The 20,289-nt window shown below is 40.6% G+C and overlaps 2 protein-coding genes across 3 annotated transcripts; one reads left to right on the plus strand and one right to left on the minus strand.

Annotated features, from left to right (window-relative positions):
• The first annotated feature begins 13 nt into the window (after positions 1-13).
• Positions 14-17,560, plus strand: usp37 (ubiquitin specific peptidase 37). Of its 2 annotated transcripts, none has more exons than XM_040027535.1 (24): positions 14-155; positions 991-1,213; positions 5,448-5,598; positions 6,487-6,575; positions 6,663-6,778; positions 6,890-6,967; positions 7,185-7,276; positions 7,376-7,469; positions 8,290-8,445; positions 8,559-8,690; positions 8,845-8,968; positions 10,358-10,602; positions 10,683-10,800; positions 11,052-11,131; positions 11,272-11,436; positions 11,739-11,792; positions 11,930-12,074; positions 12,160-12,379; positions 12,962-13,128; positions 13,542-13,602; positions 13,885-14,000; positions 14,337-14,406; positions 15,230-15,368; positions 15,466-17,560. In XM_040027535.1, the coding sequence occupies exons 2-24, from the start codon at positions 1,040-1,042 to the stop codon at positions 15,551-15,553; spliced, it is 2,874 nt and encodes a 957-aa protein (XP_039883469.1). In that variant the 5' UTR covers positions 14-155; positions 991-1,039; the 3' UTR covers positions 15,554-17,560. The 2 variants fall into 2 exon arrangements, with proteins under 2 accessions (XP_039883469.1, XP_039883468.1); XM_040027534.1 differs by having other exon boundaries at positions 15-155; positions 11,927-12,074.
• On the minus strand, positions 17,073-19,944 carry ybey (ybeY metalloendoribonuclease). Its single transcript, XM_040027543.1, has 4 exons — positions 19,702-19,944; positions 18,369-18,500; positions 18,183-18,251; positions 17,073-17,886 (listed from the first exon to the last, which is right to left on the minus strand). Exons 1-4 carry the CDS (start codon positions 19,909-19,911, stop codon positions 17,791-17,793), a joined length of 507 nt encoding a protein of 168 aa, XP_039883477.1. The 5' UTR covers positions 19,912-19,944; the 3' UTR covers positions 17,073-17,790.
• Between the last annotated feature and the right edge of the window lie 345 nt (positions 19,945-20,289).

Here is a 20,289-nt window from a genome sequence, read left to right on the forward strand (position 1 = left end):
ATCGCGCAGCTCAGCGACGCGTCGTGTGCTGCTCTGCTGTCAACAGCACCGGAGAGCAGGTGAATGCCGGCAAAACAAACTTTCTGCCTGCTCAGCAGCTACAGAAGCGACACCGGACTTTTAGAAGTTTGAAGACAAGCTCTCGTCATCGATAGGTAAGTACCTGCTCGGTGTAATCGCAACGCGATACGCTTTTCATCACCAAATTACAGACTAGCAAATTAGCCAGTTAGCTAGCGTCCGTTAGCTTGTTAGCCGAGGTGCTAACATCGGCCTCCTCCATCCCATTCAGGGGCTGCGGACGGGCATACGACATTATCCGCATCCAAAGGGGCTTTTTTTACTTTTGGCTAGCACCTTTTCTTGGCGTTGCCGGTTTGGACAGGTAATTCTGTGGGAGCATCGATGCCTTGAGCTGAGGGGGAAAATCCCGTGTTGTTGTGCACGTACCAGTCGTTGGCTGCCGCGACTCAGAGTGGCCGTTAGTTTGGCTAGTTTGATGGCAGATGCAAACATGGGCTTTTATTGAAGCTGCTAGCAAAGAAATTCACAAGGCACGAGCTGCCACACGCAGCCAAACAAGCTGTTTTATTTGTCAGAAATGCATTGCGAGCGTGCTGTCCGCTTTTCTGCTGCGAGATGCTGCGCTGACTCCTGTCAGCTTGTTTTGGATGGTTTGTACTTTCTTGTGACTTTGACAACGTGGGTTGCCTGCTCTCGTTATCTGAGCTCAGCATCGGAAACTTTGAAGTTGCTTTCACCGAGACGACTACAGGTGATATTAGTGTTATTACAAAAAGAGGTGCTATGTTCATTTTAGTGGCTGCTTCTGTTCGTTAAGCTCATTATTTTTCTGCAGTATTTAACTAGAGTAATCAAATTCAGAACTACCTGACCATTGGTTTAAACTGCTCCTGCTGAACACATTCAGTTGTTATAAATATAATGTGCTCAGATTGTGTGACAGCGGATCCAATTTGTCTTTTTTAGGATTAGTTTGAGTCCCAGTCTCCTAAGTGCACCAACGGGATAGCAAGCCATGGCAACTGTAGTGCCCAAACTCTCCAGCGCTGGGGCTGTGAAGATCCGTTTCACCAGTCTGGACCTGGGCACCACCAGGTGGAAAGAAGGGACGTTTGAGATTTTGGAAAAGGACAATAAAGTTAACCTCTGCCTGAGATTCAACTGTGGAGGAGCTTCCAAAACTTTCCAGGTATTTTACTGGTTTTTTTTTTTGTGTTTTAGTGTGTTTACTGTTGTTTATAAGACCCCAAATAATGTCTTACTTTCACATTGGTCTTTATTATTGTTATTTTTTTTGTTAATGTCCTAAGAGATACTGATTTCGATTTTAGTGGTCCTTTTGATTATGATCTAGCAACCTTTTGGACTGCATCCAGATAGAGTATTGTTTTATCTGGGTCAGCTGGCTCCGAAGGTACTGTGGGTTGCCTGTTATTCTTGGGATTGTTGGGTAAATTCACATGTCAAAATAAGATTCCTTGGGGTGAGTCATGCCACCGCCTTATTTTGGTGTGTAAGAGTGAATGAGTTAGATGAGAGGAACGTTTATATTAAAAAAAAAAAAAAAAAAATGTAAGAATGCACCAGACTTGCAAATTAAACAGCTGATTTAAAAACAGAGAAAAAGACACTGAACCCTCATAATCCTGCAAGAAACCACACACACACAAAAATATTAGGGGTGTAACGATACTCGTTTCGATATTGAACCGTTCGATACAGTGCTTTCGGTTCGGTACGCATATGTATCGAACAATACAAAAATATTAGGGGTGCAACGATACTCGTATCGATATTGAACCGTTCGATACAGTGCTTTCGGTTCGGTACGCATATGTATCGAACAATACAAAATTTTTAATTTATTTTATCAACTTTTCTTCTGATGATGCTGTCTGTGTTGAGAGCTCAGTGGATCTGCGTTCGACTACTCCGCCTAGGCTGCTCTGTCGAGCGCAGATCCACTGAGCGCAGCACAAGCTAGCAAGATGGAAGCTAAGCTCGTTGCAACATGGCAAATTGAACCTCCCCCACCCTCATTTAGATCTGGCCTTTGGAACTATTTTGGTCTTCACGTGAAGTATGACCCTGAAGGTAAGCGCGTCATGGACAAAAGTAAAACAGTATGTCAGATGTGCCACGCAATGCTCAATTACATGGGTGGGAACTACTGCGTTAGCGCAGTTTGCTCGTTAACGTGTTGACGCCGTCCAGCCCCACGCACGGGGCGATCCGCGGTAGCTCGTTAACGGAGATTTGCCGTGTTGTGGCGTTAACGTCATTTCAGATTAACGCTGACAGCACTAGTGGGAACACAACGAATATGACTGCACATTTACGCCGACATCATCCTAGTGCAAAGACAAGTGGAAGCAGACAAAAACCACAAGCACGCATGTTACAAACTTTACCCGAGTCATTTAGACTCCTTATGGAGACCTTATATGTTTAATATGCTGCTGAGAGTATACCCCAGAAGAAGCGTATAGTATAGTTTTTATTTTGGAAAGAGACATTTCTCTGTAATAAACTCTCTTTTCCAAAGATGAGTGATTTCTCGATCAGATAGGTTTATTTTTTTATTACTTTGTTGTTTCAGCAACATTAAATTTAAAAACTGTACTTTTGAGTTAAAATATATATTTATAATTTTAATAAATGACAAATTAAAAAAGCATGAACATTTTTTTTGTGTCGAAAAAATATCGAACCGTGAATTTTGTGTATCGTTGCACCCCATATAAATAATTATTATTTTGAGTTGCTTTCTTGGTTGAAAAGACTCCTACTAATGGATGGCTATAGAGATTGAAAATGTGACGTCACTCAGGGGTAAAACTGCAAAGAATTCTGGGAACTCGTGGCAAGAGGTAATAGCGCACGCAGGCTTTCAATTGAAATCAGTTATACAGCGATAAAAAGAAACACAAAAAATGGCAAGAAGCCGTTGTATTATTAACTGCAATAGCCGGTCGCATGACAGCCACGGAAAGCCGACGGGTAAAGAGATCGGTTGTTATCGGATTACGTCGTTGAAGAGAAATTGTTCAAGCCATGTTTCCGAAGTAACAAAGAGGCGACTGGATTGCAGCCATTCAAAGACAAAATATAACGTCCCACTCCAGCTCACAGGTTAGTCTGCTCCAAGCATTTCCACAAAGGTCAGTCTGCTGTTGTAGTTAATGCGTCATTTTTCTTAACTTAATTGGTGATATAGGTTACAAGCAAGTCTGGCGCTGAACAGAAATTGTCGCGCTATGCTCCTTTGTTTATTGTGCATAAATAGTAAATTGTCCTGACACAATATTGTGTTTCGCTTGTGTTATTACCATGGTACATTGACAAAAACATATACTTTTATTCACAGGATAAAACAGTTGTTTTGTATCACTAATTGCCCAGTACGATTACAGCATACAATATTATTGTCACTGCTACATTTCTGTGATGCGTACCAGAAATTATTTCCACTACTAATTAATTACCATTGAGCTCAAAGGTCCTATTAATAAACGGTTAACGAATGTGTATTTATGAAGACGATTTGTGAGACTGGTAAACTTATGATATGTACGATGGTCTTTACTTTCTACACGGTGCATTTCAAGGTCCTGCACCCATCCGTCGGTAAACTGTACCTGGGCTTGTTGCAGTGACCGGAAGTTACTAAACTTCACGAGTGTATGCACTCAGTCCAAGAAGCGTATAATTATAAATCTGAGCGTGGTGAAAGTTGGGCAGCACGCTAACGTATTTTGTCCCTCTGTGTGCTCGTAAGGGTCTAACCCTTTCACTGGTTTGATTTTTTTCCTCGTATCTTTTCTTTGACTTTTCATCAAGTCTGTCTTTGTACGGACCGGCATTGTTCTCCTTCGTTTTGTACATACCCTTTTGGGGGGCAAAGAAAAAGCAAGAATTTATTGGAACCGAAGAATGAACGTTTTGCGGTGCTGCAAATGCTTGCATTTGATGCAGGTACTTGGATTGTTTTGCCACGAGTTCCCGGCATGCAATGCGCGAAAGTCACATGGTCTGTCAATCTCTATATGAGGAAAATAAATGATGGTATTTCTTGTTAAAGCAGTATAGGAACAAACTTGTTAAATGGCACCCCATAAATCAGTCTTACATGTCAGTACTAGAAGAATCTAAGCTGTCAGCTTTGAGGCATTATGCAATGAATGAGCAGTAACTCTGCACTGAAGCCATGAATGAACCGGATTAGAAACATAATCTCACCCATGGCACATGCCAGGGTTTGTTCAGCCCTCGGGTCAAGTGTTTTTAATCCATGCCTGTACTTCTTTTAGATGATCCCATATTCCAGAACTAAAATATTTCAGACTGACTGATGTGATTGGGTCTGAAAAGAATAATTAATATTACCCTTCCTCTTATTTTGAAAGTTCAGTTGCTGCTAAAACAGCTAGCTTCCTGTCCTCTTTTTCCCTACTAGTAAACCTCTTGTTTTTGCAGTTCAACTTAACCACTCCTATCTTAGTCCTTATTCTGCTCTGCTGATCTGCTGTGACCTGGTGGGTCACTCTGACCCAAACCTGCATCAGGAGATAAACTGGTTCATGGCTAGTAGGCCATGCAGGACAAGGACCACAGCATCTGCTGCTGTTTAACTCTCCCCTACTAGGAGTAACCTTGGATACTCTTTTTTTAGATTAGCCGTTTCTGTAATATTTCAGGCCTGCTTATGGAACAAAATGCCTGGGTGTAAATTGGAAGTTATTGAGGGTGGTCTCTGCCTATGCAAACCACATCTTTATTCAAATACTCAGGTGTCAAAACCCATCTTTATGGGCGCAGGGGAGGTTGTCAAATGTTGTTTTGATGGGGAAAGCATTAAGACAGAGAGGCTGGAGTTTGTCTAAGAGATCAGAAACTCTAACTAACCCATTCACACGAAGTTTGTTATTATTTTCTTTAATAAAGTGTGTGTGCCTTCTCTCGATCCCCTCCTACCAACACAATATAACTGAAGTTTGTAGGAAAGTCTGGAAAACTTGGAGGCGCTAACACTGTAATGAATCTGTCTTGCTCCATTGCTAGGAAAGTCAAAAAAATCGAACCCCCACGACTGTTATAATTTCCAAACAGACATATAAGAGCTTTTCTATAATAGTCTGGAGCAAGAGAAGTAAACCAAAAACAAACTTTGTCATCACAGTCAAGTGTTCTGAGTCTCTTGTCACGAAGAACCTCACTCCTCAGATAGCATGATATAAGACCCATTGAAGAAAGTAATAGCTGATAGAGTGAGGTTTGTCATATAGAACTAGTTTGTTCAAAGGTATACTTTATCAACAAGTATGATGTGAGGAGAAGGATGATGACGATGATAATGTATATATTACTATTGTATGTAATAGTAATAATCATGAATCTGAATATTTGCTGTTCTTTGCTCTCAGCTGAACCAGAACGTGAAAAATATTAGCCAGAGTGCCAACCGCATCGTCCTGACTCTGAAGGATAACAGTGTCATCACGCTGGACAAGATGCCTCCACCTTTGGTTCAGAAGACTAAAGAATACCTTGAAAAGCTGAAGCAAGGAAAGCCAGGTAATGACACCCCTGCACATTAAAAAACAACAACAAAACAAACAAAAAAAACATAACTGAAAAGATTTTTTATTTTTTATTTTTTTGGGAATTAATCCTTGTATGCTCTTCCTGCAGAGAATGGTCACTTTTTCTCTGCAGCTTCATGTTAATATATTAATATTTCTTAAGTTGATGCAGAGTTTCAAGTAGGGATGTGCTCGTCTGGCTGACCAGTCGACTAGTTGTTGCTATTGTCACTAGTTGATAACAGATGTACTAGTCATTTAATCTATTTGGTTTACATTTAATTGATACCCAATGTCAGTAACAGGGTTTGTACAGGTGCTTGAAATCCTTATCCTTATAAATGCTTGAATTTTATTTTGTCTTTTCAAGGTTTGAAAGGTACTTGAATTTCAGATGTTGTGCTTAAAAGTGCTTCAAATTGTAAATGTATTTCATTCACCACAAATAACTATCTGATTGAATAGTTTTCTTATCAGATAGAGAAACAAATTTTATTTCTCTAAGTGTAAAAACAAAATTTCTCCACCTGGGCTGCCTTGCACCTCTGCATGTCATCAGTTTGCTTGAAGAACAGGATTCATTTGTATCCTATTAAATAAACAAAACATCTGTAGCTGTCATGAAAACTTATGCAACAGGTTGTTGTGAAGTAAGGTGTGTGTTAGTCTGCTTTTAAATCTATGATCTGAATGCTTTATGCATCATGGCAATGCAGCAGTGTTATTTATTTATTATTATTATTTTTTATTATTTTCAGTTCAAGCACATAGATTAACTTGAAGTGATTCTGACTCTACAGTGTAACGGGATCATTTTTATGCTTTTTTTTTTTTTTTTTTTTTTTTTTTTACCCCCCTGAACTTTTTGTTTATGCTGCAGTTTTAAAATCATCCCTCGGAAGTGCCAACTTCAGTGTGCTCGGGAACAGATCTGTGAAAAATGAGGCTAACCCGTCCGGGGAGAGACAGGTGATCAAGAATGCAATAACAATCTTAACTTAAACACATGTGGACAAACGTACATGTGTTTAACTTAATTCCTCCTGGTGTGTTCAGACGACACCGAGGCGGCAGAGCGCAGAAGGCCGGGAGGACACGACACCGAGAAAACCTCTCGGCAGCCCGAGCAGAGCGGCTTCCACTCCCACTCGCACAGGACTGTCTGAAAACAGGCAGGCTGGGAATTTTTAGACTGTATTACACAGAATAAATTAAATTCATTTAGGAATGTTTAATCCTGCCCCATTTTGGCATGTGAATTATTCGATGTTTCTGTTTCTCAGGAGCGAGAAGAGAAAGCGACTCCTCACTCCTGATAACGACCTCAGTGAGGATTACCCAAAGGAAAACGACTCCTCGAGGTATAATCAGCACTGAATTGCAGTGCTGTTGGTGACTCATAGGATGACCTTATCTCTGCAGCCTTTTGTCTGAACCACTGCCTGTTTGTTTTTTGCAAATCTTGTGGCGAGATAATTAAAACTGTAACTGGTAATCAGTAGGTCGCTACTTTCATCGGCAAAATACGAACCTTGATTGATAGACTTTATTTTACTGAATTTGAGTAACATTTTTCAGCAACAACAAGGCGACTTCTGACCCCTCCTCCAGGAAGTTTCTTCTGAGCTGCAAAGAAAAGCTGAAGCAGTCAGAGGAGAACAGGAGCTCAGGTAAACCCAGCAGCACCACCTTTTTGTAATCTAGTTGCACAGCATTCTCTGCAAATTTTTCCCAGACACTGATACACTCATGTGCCTCCTTAACTGTAGCTCCTCTTGGGTCAACTCCCCTTCAGCCATCATCTTTCTACGGCAGCCGATCTGTGACTAAAGACTACAGCCAGAGCCACTCTTTTCTGGACAGGTGAGTTGCTTCATGGCTCAATTAAAATGCAAAGCAGGAGCAGTTTGAACCTAGGATCAAGAATTTAAAAACAGTACTATTTGATACTTATTTAAAGGGAACCTTTTGATTGTTCTTTGAAGATGACTTCTACAGTACCCGCCCTCCATGCTAGCTTTGGCTTTCTGTGATTCTTCTATTTATAGATTATCTCCCACTTTGCTGATACCTGGTAGCTAGTAGCCATCATGTGTTTTGTTTCAAGGTTACAAACAGCTTCTAACTGCATTATCGCCACTATGTGATAGTGCATTATATCCTACCAGGCAAGGGAAAGTGAATATTTTGACATAAAATATAGTCACATAAACTATGATTATTTTTTTTAAAGATCTTAACTGTCTGTATTTTAGTTAATAATTTTTAGATAATTTCAAGATCATTAGAATACTTGTGAGTTGTGTTCCTGTAATTAGAAAGAAATCTAAACCTAGAATTAAAAATATGTGTCCCAATTTGTCTCGATTGACTTAGATATATATTAATGAAGATCCGAAATGAAATCTTAGATAAGAAAAAATCAGGTCTAAAGATTCTGTTCCAGATCTAATTTCAAAAGTGAATTACTTTCACAAGGTTGAGCCAAGCTTTCCCACCTGCCTGCAGACTTTTCCAAGCTTCCTGCTAGACTGATGGTGGGTGCTTAGAGTGCTAGCTTCAAACCTGGGTAGGTTTTGATTAGTTAAAATCAGATGAAAGGAACCAGTCATCTCCTTGGCACAGGTGATAACAGGGGAGAACATTTCTATTCATCCAGTGATTGATTTTTAAATCTCCTCAGGCCATCCAGTACTGCACAGACCTCCACAGCCAAAAGGAGCCTCATGCTACCGAACCACTCCACTCCCTTTAAGAAGGTACGACCCTCCTTGGACTACGGTGGCTGGAACAAGCAGAGGCCCTCTACCCTGGCACAGCCTCAGGCTCCACTGCAAGGGTAAAGATAAGCCAGCTCCACTTGATATGAAATTCATTTGATCCATGACACCAAATAACAAGGGAAAAATCAAAACAACAAGCAGTTTTTGAAACTTCTGTTATTCATTTAAGATTTTCCAACCTGGGCAACACCTGCTACATGAATGCCATCCTGCAGTCCCTCTTCAGTCTCCCCTCCTTCTCTAATGACATGCTGAGGCAGAGCATCCCATGGAAGAAGTTGCCCATCAATGCCTTGCTCAGGTACTGTATTATATTATTATAGGTTGATAGTAACTGTTGTTTGTTAACAATACTCTGGATTGTTGTCATTTTCAACATAGGTGTTAAATGACACAGGAAGCAGGTTTAAATGAACTTTGTTATGTCCTTTGTGTCCTGTCTTCACTCTGTGCAGGCGATTTGCTCACCTCATGGTGAAGAAGGATGTGGCCTGTCCAGAGACGAAGAAAGACCTTTTGAGGAAAGTAAAGAGTGCCATCTCCTCCACAGCGGAGCGTTTCTCTGGAAACATGCAGAATGTAAGTTTCCCACTTAAACTCATGTATATGACCAGGTATGCTTTTCAGTTGAGATTGTGTGCCCACATATGAAAAGGGACAGCAAAACAAATCTTTAAATTGCACCTTTGAAAATTTAAGAATAATAGTGTAGAGAATAACTCTTAGTAGTAGAAGGTTTATGTTTAAAGAGCACAGTTTAGAAATTAAACAGGTAATATAGGTTTGCTTTTCCCAGTGTTTTCTCGAACTTCTTCCTCTTCCTCTAGTCCCAAATTACAGTAAGACTGTTTATTATTAATGTTGAGCTCATTTTGGGCTCAGAATACCTGCTGAAGGACAATCTGCAATTCTAATTATTATCTAATTAGTAATAATTATCTAATTATTACTCTGTGTGTTTGGACTGAAGACTCTGAAGATATAATGTATTTGCTCAAAAATTTCTCTGGTGCCACAGCTAAAAATTGAACACAGACGACAATACCAAAAAAAAGGTGTGTGTGTGTGTGTATATATACAGTAGTATGTAGCACAGTAAAATACAATACGACACAACAAGTGTCCAGCGAGGTAAAATTATGTGAAAGAGGCTAAAAACAAAAAGGAAAGTGTTTTAAAAGTGATAAATAAGTAAAAATCTAACACAGTAGAACGTGTAGAAACATGTGATACAGTACAGAGCTCAGCAATTCAATAATAATGTAATTAAATAAAAGCTGACTATAATCCAATAAAGTGACTTTAGAAAGTAAAATGTCTCAAATTCAAAGCGAAAGTAAAGGAAATATGAGATGGCACGCTGGTTCAAATTATGATTTTTGGCTTTCAAAGGAGGATAAAACGATAAAGCGATTATCTTTTTTTCCCCTTCCCATCCATTTCTGTTTGAGGCTGCCTGCTCATAGTTTTGTGATAGATGTGCATCATCACAACTCTGTGTTGTTGTTGTTTTTGTTTATAACATTCAATATTTAGTATTTACTGTTATTTACACTTATCTAGGTTGTTGCTTTGATCTCTGTATTGTGTTGTTCTATTGTTGTTTGTTTTATTTTCTTCTTCTTTTAATAGCTGATCTAACAAATTTTCTCAGTGTCTCTTACTGCCCCCCCCTTCCCCTCTGTTTTTCTGTCTTTCTCTCTCCCTTTCTTTCTTTTTGTCTAATAATAATATAGATCAATCAAGTGGACCAACATGGCATTGCCATACTTTCTCCACTTAAAAAAATAAATCCGTTGAGCATCTTTCTTCAGACAACAATTCTGATTGCTAAAGTACCAACCAGGAGAGGCAAAACCCCCCCCAAACAAACAAAAACACACAAAAGTTAAATCTTTCAGGCTTATGGTTTAAAGTGGCTGTGAATAAAATCCTGTTTTAAACCCCTACATGTTTCTTGTTTTTCAGGATGCTCATGAATTCTTGAGTCAGTGCTTGGACCAGCTGAAGGACGACGTGGAGAAGATGAATAAGAGCTTAACGAACGAGGCCGCCTCCTCATCGTCTTCTGTGGTGGGTGAGAATGGTCTGGAGGGAACATCATCGGCAGTCAAAGCAGAGCCTGGTGATGAGGCAGACACCTCGCGGATCTACACCTGCCCCGTGGCGGTCAACATGGAGTTTGAGGTGCAGCACACCATCACGTGCAAAGGGTGAGGCTGGTCTCCTGCCTATCATTCAAAACTCTCGATGAAGGTGAAAGGTGTTTGATTCCCTCTTTGTTGTGTTGCAGCTGTGGCGAGGTGGTGAACAAGCGAGAACAATTCAATGACTTGTCCATCGACTTGCCGCGAAGAAAGAAGACACTGCCGCTTCGCTCCATCCAGGACTCCCTGGATCTGTTTTTTAGGGTGAGTCACTGGTCCCGTCATCCTGATGCCCCCCATGTTGGATCAAAAATGACCAACAGGGTCAGAGGAGTGCACTTATTAGCTTAGTATGCGCAATGAGGCTCAAGCAGAAAAAACACTGTAGCATTTTAGTTTGCAGTTTACAAACTGAGAGAGCCTTTGTGAGGAGACACAAAAAATAGAATTTCTTTCGAGACAAGCATCAGCTGGATGTAATTTCATATATAATTAGTTACTTTTTCTTTTTACAGATGGAGGAAATTGAGTATTCGTGTGAAAAGTGCAACGGGAAATCAGCGACTGTTACGCATAAATTCAGTAAACTACCCAGGTATCTACAGTCTGTTTAAACACACACAGTAAAGACACGCAATAAACACTAAAGATGCAGCACATATGGAAAACATTGAAAGCATAACCAGCTTATGGAATAAAAAGAATTTAAGTGCCTAAAAACCTTTGTCTTCACAGAGTGCTTATCCTACACCTGAAACGGTACAGCTTTAACGCTCAGCTGTCTCTAAACAGCAAGCTGGGTCAGCAGGTCTTGATCCCCCGATACCTGACCCTGCTCCCCCACTGCACCGAATCTACAAGACCCCCCATCAGCCTTGGCTGGAGCCCTCAAGCTGCCTTGTAAGATGGGAGAAAACATTTTAATATGCATACAAATTTAATTCTGTGTAAATACATTAGATGGCTGGAGTGATTTCAGTTTTAAAAGGCCAATTGGCAATGTTTTGACATCTCCTGCAGCCATGATTTTTCATGTTGGTTTAATACCCCAGAGAGGACTACATGTAATAAAGTCAGCATTTAGTTTGCAATTTAAAGGAAAAACATGCAAATATTGCTCCTTTAAGTAAAACTTAACAATCAGCCTAGAAGTAGAGCTCCAACAGCAGCAAGAGTTTTATTTGCCTTTGTTTTTCTCAAAGGTCCAGAACACTTAAAACGTCACAGTTGGTCAACTCGTCCACAGCGCCTCTTCGGTAAGTTCTGCAACACTTGCAGAGGAAAAATGACTTTTGTGCTTTAACAACCTCTTTAAACAATGTGTTATCTGACTGAAGGGTTTTCTGTTTGGGCTTATGAATTTATTTGCTGAACATGTGACTTTGTGTAGTAGGATCGTAGGGAAAACTTCCAACTCCAACTGTACCTCCATCCTTGTGGACTCTGACTGCGAAGAGGGGCCTAACAGGAAGGTGAGCGCGAGCCGCAAGCGACGCCTGAGTATCTGTCTGCCTGACGACGATGATCGCGCTGAAGAGGTGAGCATCTGCTTTTACACTTTAACAAACAGAATCCAGCCTCCTCTGGCGTCTTCTGTTGTGACACAGTTTAATGTGTTTTCAGAGGGGGGCAGCAATCGATTCAACAGACTTCAGTGGCATCAATGATGATGAAATGCTGGCGGCTGTGCTGGAGATTAGTCGCCAAGAGGCCGGGCTCTCTGCACCTCCTTCTCTGGATGATGAGCCGACAAGCAGCCCGGACACCGGGTTTGGGGACACAGATGCACATGACTTGGCCTATCATGCAGATCTGCTAGAAGCAGATAGCAAACAGCCCGCAGGTACTCTAACGGGATATTTAAGCAGAGACAGTATGAGTTTCAAATCTATTGCAAGATTTCTTAACAGCAAAGATGATGGTAGATGTACAGCTTTCAGGGGAAACAAAGTTTTTATTTTAGAAAAACATTTGCAAATTTTAAGCGGTTAGATTGGAGTTTTGGGACTTAAATGCAGATGTGTTTATTTATTTATTTATTTATTTATTTTTTGTTTGTTTGTTTTGTTCTGCTGACCACTAAAGTTAAAATTAATTAAGATCATGCTGCATATAAATGGCCAGAGGTATTTCGGGAAGGCTGCCAAGTGATCAGACTCACTTCTTGGAGTACTTAAACTTGCAATAGACTTTTTTTTTTTGTTGTTTTTTTAATACGGGATCTGCATCAGGTTTTTATTATATGTGACATTTCTAAGAAAGGCTCATTAATGTTTCGTTCCATATTCTCTTGAAAGTACATGCTGCTTAAATTGATTGTGGGTTTCTACATTCACATAAACCCTGGGTTACCAACAAATCCAACAAAAAAACCCAACTTCACGTATCAGGTTTGCTGACTCGAGTATTTGCTGAACTCTTGTAGATGTGCTGGACTCCTTGGACCTGACCATGGATGAAAACAAGGAGAACCAAACTCCAGAGAGTGGTCAGCAGCAGGGGGAGCTGGACTGGGTCCAACAGTACAATCTGGATCAGGAGAGAGAAGAACAGGAGCTGCAGCAGGCTTTGGCACAGAGCCTCCAGGAGCATGTAAGACCAGAGAGAGACTGTGTAGCATTTAACACATCTGCAGCTCAATTGTTTTCATATTTCAACACAGTGGAGACACTTTGGTGCACCTAAATGGAAAAAGTGCTTACTTTCAGCTGCTGAAGAGAGAATGGTTGGAGCCCATCAGAAGGGATGGCTACATTTACATCCCTCTGACCCAAATGGACCTTTGTATAATGCAATGTAACACCTGAGTTTGGTGCACCAGTTCTACCAGTGTTAGATGCTCACAACAATTTTTTTTTCTAGCTTCCAGTAATGGTGACCTTCCATTTGCTGTTAGATTACAGTAGATCTCTCATTATCCTTAAATATCATTGACTACTCTGAAGTCTTTCACCAACTAACAGACCTGATGCAGGAAAATAAAACTTATGACATCATCTCTACAGGAAGCTCAGGAGATGAGAGAGGACGATGATTTGAAGAGAGCCACTGAGCTCAGCTTGCAAGGTAAGAAATACAATTTACTCCCAGGAATCGTCAGCACACGCTTCTTTGACCAACTGTGTTCAGCTGATTTTTGTATTGTGATGGTTGCTGTTGATCCCGCTCAGCTGGCAGCAGTGTGGCGATGTAAATAAGACTGAACGCAGCCACTAAACAAAGAAATTTGACTGGATATTTGCAGATCTGTTTAGTCAGCACAAACAAATGTTTAAAGTGTTCTTTAATCAGACTCTGAGCAATGTGAAAATACTGCACCGGCGTCATCATCTCCTCCTCATTCAACAGAGTTTAACAACTCCCTGCCCGATCTGCTCTGCTCGGATGATGACTCTGGCAACGAGGACGTGCTGGACATGGAGTACACTGAAGCAGAAGCCGAGAACCTGAAGAGAAACGCGGAGGTATATCCAGCTGGCACACAGTGTAAAATGCTGCAGAGCACAAAAAACAGCAAATAGTTTATTCACCTTAAATACAACGGATGTATAATCACTATGCAAAAATAAAAACAGTGTTTTACAAATGTAAACCTTAATAAAGGGTCAGTTTAAATAATTCACACCACAGATAAAGTCTTAGATAATCTGCAGGACACTGAGTTGATTATGAATCAGAACATGGTGAAATACACGCACTGATTAAGAAACTGCAGAATAAATTAAATAAAGCAGCAGACTGATGATAACTTATTGGTTGTTGGCCTGCATTAACCTGCCTATGCATCCTGTAATCCACAGAGTGGGGAGTTGGCCAACTCGTTCAGACTCATCAGTGTGGTCAGTCACATCGGGAGCAGCTCCTCCTCTGGTGAGCACTTGTGTTTGTTTGTGCCTCCGAGTTTAGGTCCTCATGTGTTTTGACAGTGACAAATTATTCAGGAACAATGAAGATGAGCTTTAAGTCCAAACTGTGTATGAACACTTTAAGGAACTGCTTTGATGTTTACGCTGCTTTATTTATATCCCTCATTATCTCAAATGTCAATGAAGAAATTGGCAGCCAGAAATAAAGTTTATTTATATTAAGAATCTTTAAATTATCAGGGAAAACATTGCTGGATGAAACTGTGTGGTCTTTACTTGGTGTGGGTTTGTGGGTCTCTTGCCTTTAGTTTTGTCTTCAGCAGTAAATTTTGTGAGAGCCTCAAATAATGGTCAGCACCTTTCAGCAAAAACATGATCTAGCCTGTCCTGATCTGATATTAGATGATGAATATTAGCTGAACAGGTAAAACAGTATTGAAATCTAAGACATTAGCTAACTTAATGGTTGTAGGTTTTAGGAGGAGCCACTGATAATGTGGCTATAAAAATGTTTTTTGTTTTTTTTTAATCTTTCAGGCCACCAACACAGTGGAATTTACAAAAAAAAAAAGTATCATTGTCCAAACACTTATTTACCTGACTGTATACTAAAGCTAGAACCATAAAGTTAGCTCATGTGTCAGGCAGAGGTTATATTTGTCCAATAACTTTGGATAAATGCCGGTGACATCATCCTTGTCTATACGTGGATGGTGTAGGTGTGCCCTCTGTGTCTGTCGCTGTCGTGACTATAGACTTCAAGAACCAAATGCTTGCTCTGTGAACAAATATTGATAGATTGTTCCCCGTCTTTATCTTCCCTGTAGGCCATTACATCAGTGACGTGTACGACATGAAGAAACATTCGTGGCTGACCTACAATGACCTGGACGTGTCTCGCACGCAGGAAGCAGCTGTCCAGCGAGACCGTGACCGTAGCGGATACATCTTCTTCTACATGCACAAGTGAGTGTGCAAGTCCTCCTGTCAGCTGGTTATAGATGTCACTGTAATGATGTGAGATGCCCTGCTAATAACACGCTGCTACCTTGTGATCTCTCAGGGATGTGTTCGAGCAGCTATCTGAGATGGAGAGATCTGGAGCCGGAAGCACCTCAGAGGCAGGAAGGAATGTCCTGCAGCCCCTCTGAGCGCAACGTCTTTGGACGCCCACCCACACTCAACCACAGCTGATCCTGTTAGATAAAGCTGCCCTGTGAATCCTCCTATACTACTGATTGCCGTCCCTTTTAGGTAGCCTTCGGGCATTTCCTTTTTCCTCTACAGATCACTAAAGGCCAGGATAAAAATAACACCTGATGATGCCGACACAGGGGCTGACCTGTCAAGACTCTTTCAGATACCAGAAATGCAGTTAAAATGTTCCGTGGATCAATTTTTGCCTCCGTGTTTTTGGGGCTGGAGTCTTTCTTTGCTATAATTTTATCAACTGTTTTGTAAGGTTTAATTTTGTTGTTTCTTTCTTAAAGACTTTTCTTCAGACTTTTACTTCAAACTATCAAACACTGGGCGCTCCTGGTGCTTTGTAGATTGTATGTTTGCAGACCCCTTTATTTCCCATATAAGCAAAATAAAGATATATTCTATGTTGGAGTATAAGCTATTATAGAATTTAGAGGGTTGTTGTATTTAGCGGGTACATTTGGTGCAATATTTGTTACTGGCACAAACTGGTCCATTCAAAACAGCTTTCTGTCCCACAGTGTGGATGTCTTCCCAGTTGCTTTTTGTACTTCATGTGCAACCTGATATTTTTTTGTGTGATTATTTCCATATTTTAGAGGTGTGAAAGAACGTGCATTCATTAATATTTAACTGAGCTTTTCTCAGTTGATCACACTTTGTTGTTTGTTTGGGGTTTTGACCTTGTGCCTCCTAAGAAAAGTTTTATAAATATGTGTATACAAGCTTTACTTTGGAAAGTCGCACAACCTTGTTGTTTTTGAATGTTTGTCAAATCTGAAACAGTGTGCAAGTCAGAGTTTCTTCTATAAAGCCAACAGATTTTTATATTTATTGCATATAGAAGGGGGTTGGTTTCTCTTAATTAGCCCAAAATATGAGCCAAGGCAAATGGAAGTCATTACTACTTTATAACCAGAGAAGATACAGTACCTGTTGCATAATATCTTTTATTTCAACACCTTTAGAACAAGTGTTAAGCATTTAAAGTGCCCCTGTTATGCTCATTTACATGGTTAAAGTGTAACTGTGGGATTAAACGCCTTATTGTTCAGGGAAGGAACCCGTTATCTGCTCCGTTTTAGTGCCTGTCCCTTCAAGGCACCTGTCTTCTGCTCTGATTGGTCAGTTGATAACATTAATATTCTCAGACTGACTGTTAAAGCTGTAGCCATGTTTGGAAGACGTTTTTACCTGTAAATACAGTCGGAATCACCTGTTGATTCTTTATTTCAAAATGTGCCAAACTCACTGCTAGTAGGGCAGTACATCGTGATGTAGATTCGTTACGGACTACAAACAATGCCTTTTAGCAGCTCTGTGTTTTTGTTTTAAAGCAGTTTCACCCTACAAGTATTTATTCAATGATGGAATAAATAAACAGTAGTGAGTGTTGGAGATGCTGGATATTTTCACTTCTGTTTGTCTTCTGGTCTATAACTGTAGGGAGATTTTAATTTTTTTTTTTTTTTAAAAAAAGCATAAAAGGGGCACTTTATGAACCAGTTCCTGTCAGGCATGAAATATGTGGAATATTCTGTTTATTACTGGGCACCGGCTGTGTAACTTTTATTCTGTGAAAGGAAAAAAAAAAGCTCACTCGTAAACATGCTATTATAGACTTAATCTGTACAGCAGATTATTCCCTCAAATTAGCACAACATGGCATTAATTTCTAAAAATTAAATCACTGCAGACCAAATTTGACACAACTTCTGTCTTTATATTTGGGGATTTTAGGAAGTGTGCACTGATTAGCCGACTTCCTGTTGCACCACGCTGTGTTAATTCTCCAGGTGTTTTAATGTCTGCATTGATTGACGTTTCTTAAATGCCTCTCCTGAACATGCTGTCCTACACGCAGTGTAAAGAGCATAACATGTATTAGTGAAGTGAGAATGAACAGCTTTTTCTACCCTTCATACACAACAGACTCTTCCTAAAGCAGATTTTAATAAAATATTCCAATGAAAGAACTGAGACGTTTTTTGGTGTTTGAAACTCTTCAGCAGAGCTCACATCAAGTGTTTTTTCAAGAGGTCAGACTGTTTAGTGACAAGTCATTTTATAATACAGACTGTAGTGGGTGTCTTCAAATAAATATAAGAACCACAACAGTATAGAAGCAGTTTCCACCATCACATAGTGCAATATTTAATCTCAGGCCTGCAGGCAGCAGTCAGGGTCACCTATCCTGACTGCACCTCTTCATCAGGGGGTCTAGGTGTTGGCCTGTGAGTCTGCTGTACTCGCTCAGGATGTAGTTTTCTCTCTGCTGCATCTGCAAACATGTTACACCTTTAATCAACATCGAACATCCAGACATCACACAGTTTGAAGTTCATAAATTTGGTATAAAAAAAAAATAAAAAAAAAGCCTCAGCTCATATAGATCTACCTATGGATGACAGATTAAAGGAAAAAACTGAGTCTTTGTAGATGTGATGATGGAGGCATCTTCTAAGGACTTCTAATGGGTCGTGATCTTGTGACTTGAGCACAAAGTGTATTTCCATTTGAGCTATAGTCTGAGTGGAGGAATGAATATGGACACAAAACCACTGTCTCCTTACAAACCTCAGTCCATTCTTCCTCTGTCTCGTGCCTGTAGCCCAGCAGGTGGCAGATCCCGTGCGCAGTGACAACCTGAAACAGGAACAATGAAACCGTTAATCACAGAAAATGGTACTGCTGTGCTTCATTTGGAAGCATTGACGGATTACACGCATGAGAAACAGGATAACTTAAGTTACTGTTTCATACAGTCAGCGCTCCGTGCAGATCCAGGGATTCCTCCTGACACTGCTTCATCACAAACTCCACCCCAAGGAAGATATCTCCAAGGTTCAGCTCGTCTCTGTGAAGGGGGCAGGGCAACTTCCCGGGCCTCAGGTCCTTAAATAAACCCCCACAAAACACACAGATATTTGAGTGGAGAAGTTACCCCAACCCTGCAGATTGTGTTCATGTCTTTCCCACAAGATAGCACAGTAGGTCAACTTAACCTCAATTTTAACTAGTTAAGTCTTGAGTAATGCTGCACCCTAGTGGTGAAAGTGTTAGTTAAATTCTGTAGAGGGTAAATAAAAAGAGGACCTTTAAGGAAGCTTTCCAAACTGAGTGAAGTGATCAGAGAGTTGTACTACTATGCTGAGCCTAGAGTCAAAGTTTTTAGTGCCATGAAGGTTGCTCTCTTTTATTTTATTTTTTTTACCTGGCTATATCACCATGGTAATATATGCCAAACAGGTAACCTGGTGCAGACCAGTAAGGTTCAGAGTTTTGGTTTAAAATAGATGGAAAGCCACCAATTTCCGTCCCTGAGTGAATATTAAATAACATTAATATTAAAGGAGCTACTAAATACAAATAGATGCCCAAACAGTAAAATAATGTGCATACACTATCTCTCTTTCAAAACTCTTATTCACCTCATGCCGCTTTCCATAGAAGATAATATGGATGATTAGAAAAGGACACTATTAGCCATGATGCAAGCATTGGGCAACAGTTTTGACTGAAAGCCTTTTACACAGCATACGTGTAAGATCTGTAGAAATATTTTGAGCTTAAAAAATACTCTTCAGACTCATCTATGCCTAATGTAGCCATTCACACCAAAGGCATAATTTTACTGTACCAATGCCATTTTTTTCAGCCAAGCTTTACACAGTGGAAAACTGATACTGACACATGGCTGACAGTTACAATGAAATCAAATCAGCCTTCGGCTTTCTAATTGGGGTTGTTTTATTTCCCTTTCAGGATGTGGAGGGCCAGATTAAGATGGTTCACAGCTGCCTGTGACCCCCTGACTGTAGTTTGCCCTACAGCTCTTGATAAGTCCATTCAAAGGCTCTGCTTGCCCATGCTGTTAGATGGTGACGTTGATGAGTCACAGAAGAAGCAGCTGGACGACAAAGGAGGCTTTTTCTGAAGCTCCATTTGGCCTTTGAAACTTTATGAATCTTTTATTGCACACAAAGCAGTGTAATAAATCAAAAACAGAAGAAGACGTCCAGAACACACGCCCACCACCACCAGATCTCCACTAACAGAAGTGTGTTCATTCAAAACGTTTAGCTGCCATGTTTACCTCGTAGAATGGGAAAGACAGGACATCCGTGGGGGTGTTCTTCTTCCTGTAGATGTGATTGATCTGCTGCATCTTCTGGTTGTCCACGCAGATGATACCCAGGTCGAACTTCTGGATGCCCAGTATGTGTCTCAGCGTGACCACGTCCCTGCGCAGCCTGGCGCGCCGAAGAGGCACCACCTTCTGGAGGTTCCTCAAAACTACTCCCATTTTAAACAGCCGACACGAGAAGAGAACACAGCTACGGAAAGATCTCGGTACATAGGTGAAGGTTACCCACTAACCTATCTCCTACCTGGCGGCACGTTATTGTCGGTTGGTGAGCTTCGCCGTTAGCCACGAGCAAACTGTAGTCTCCGAGGTGACACGAATGCAGTCCCCGGGAAGTAGATAGTGTAGTTCTTTTCTGGTTTATACAGCTCTGATAACCTAATTTACATTCATGAAATATATTCTTTCTTTTAAGAGATATGGTCGCTTATCTGTTAACAACCGCCTAATTGGCCATAGCGGAACGAATGGTTTAGCATTACTAGCAGAAGGAGGACTGTAAGTTTGTCGGACCGGAACCGGATTTAGAAAAACGTG

This window comes from Simochromis diagramma, unplaced genomic scaffold (genome assembly GCF_900408965.1).
Source record: "Simochromis diagramma unplaced genomic scaffold, fSimDia1.1 OVJJ01000343.1, whole genome shotgun sequence".
Taxonomy (NCBI): domain Eukaryota; kingdom Metazoa; phylum Chordata; class Actinopteri; order Cichliformes; family Cichlidae; genus Simochromis; species Simochromis diagramma.

Bases quoted from the DNA above. Each gene is read 5' to 3' on its own strand.
- usp37 (XM_040027534.1), top strand. From the start codon at position 1,040: ATGGCAACTGTAGTGCCCAAACTCTCCAGCGCTGGGGCTGTGAAGATC. The intron at 10,603-10,682 runs GTGAGGCTGGTC...GTTGTGTTGCAG, and splicing joins CACACCATCACGTGCAAAGG to CTGTGGCGAGGTGGTGAACA. The intron at 10,801-11,051 runs GTGAGTCACTGG...TTCTTTTTACAG, and splicing joins CCCTGGATCTGTTTTTTAGG to ATGGAGGAAATTGAGTATTC.
- ybey (XM_040027543.1), bottom strand. From the start codon at position 19,911: ATGGGAGTAGTTTTGAGGAACCTCCAGAAGGTGGTGCCTCTTCGGCGC. The intron at 18,252-18,368 runs GTATGAAACAGT...TTCCTGTTTCAG, and splicing joins ATCTGCACGGAGCGCTGACT to GTTGTCACTGCGCACGGGAT. The intron at 17,887-18,182 runs GTTTGTAAGGAG...ACATGTTTGCAG, and splicing joins CAGAGGAAGAATGGACTGAG to ATGCAGCAGAGAGAAAACTA.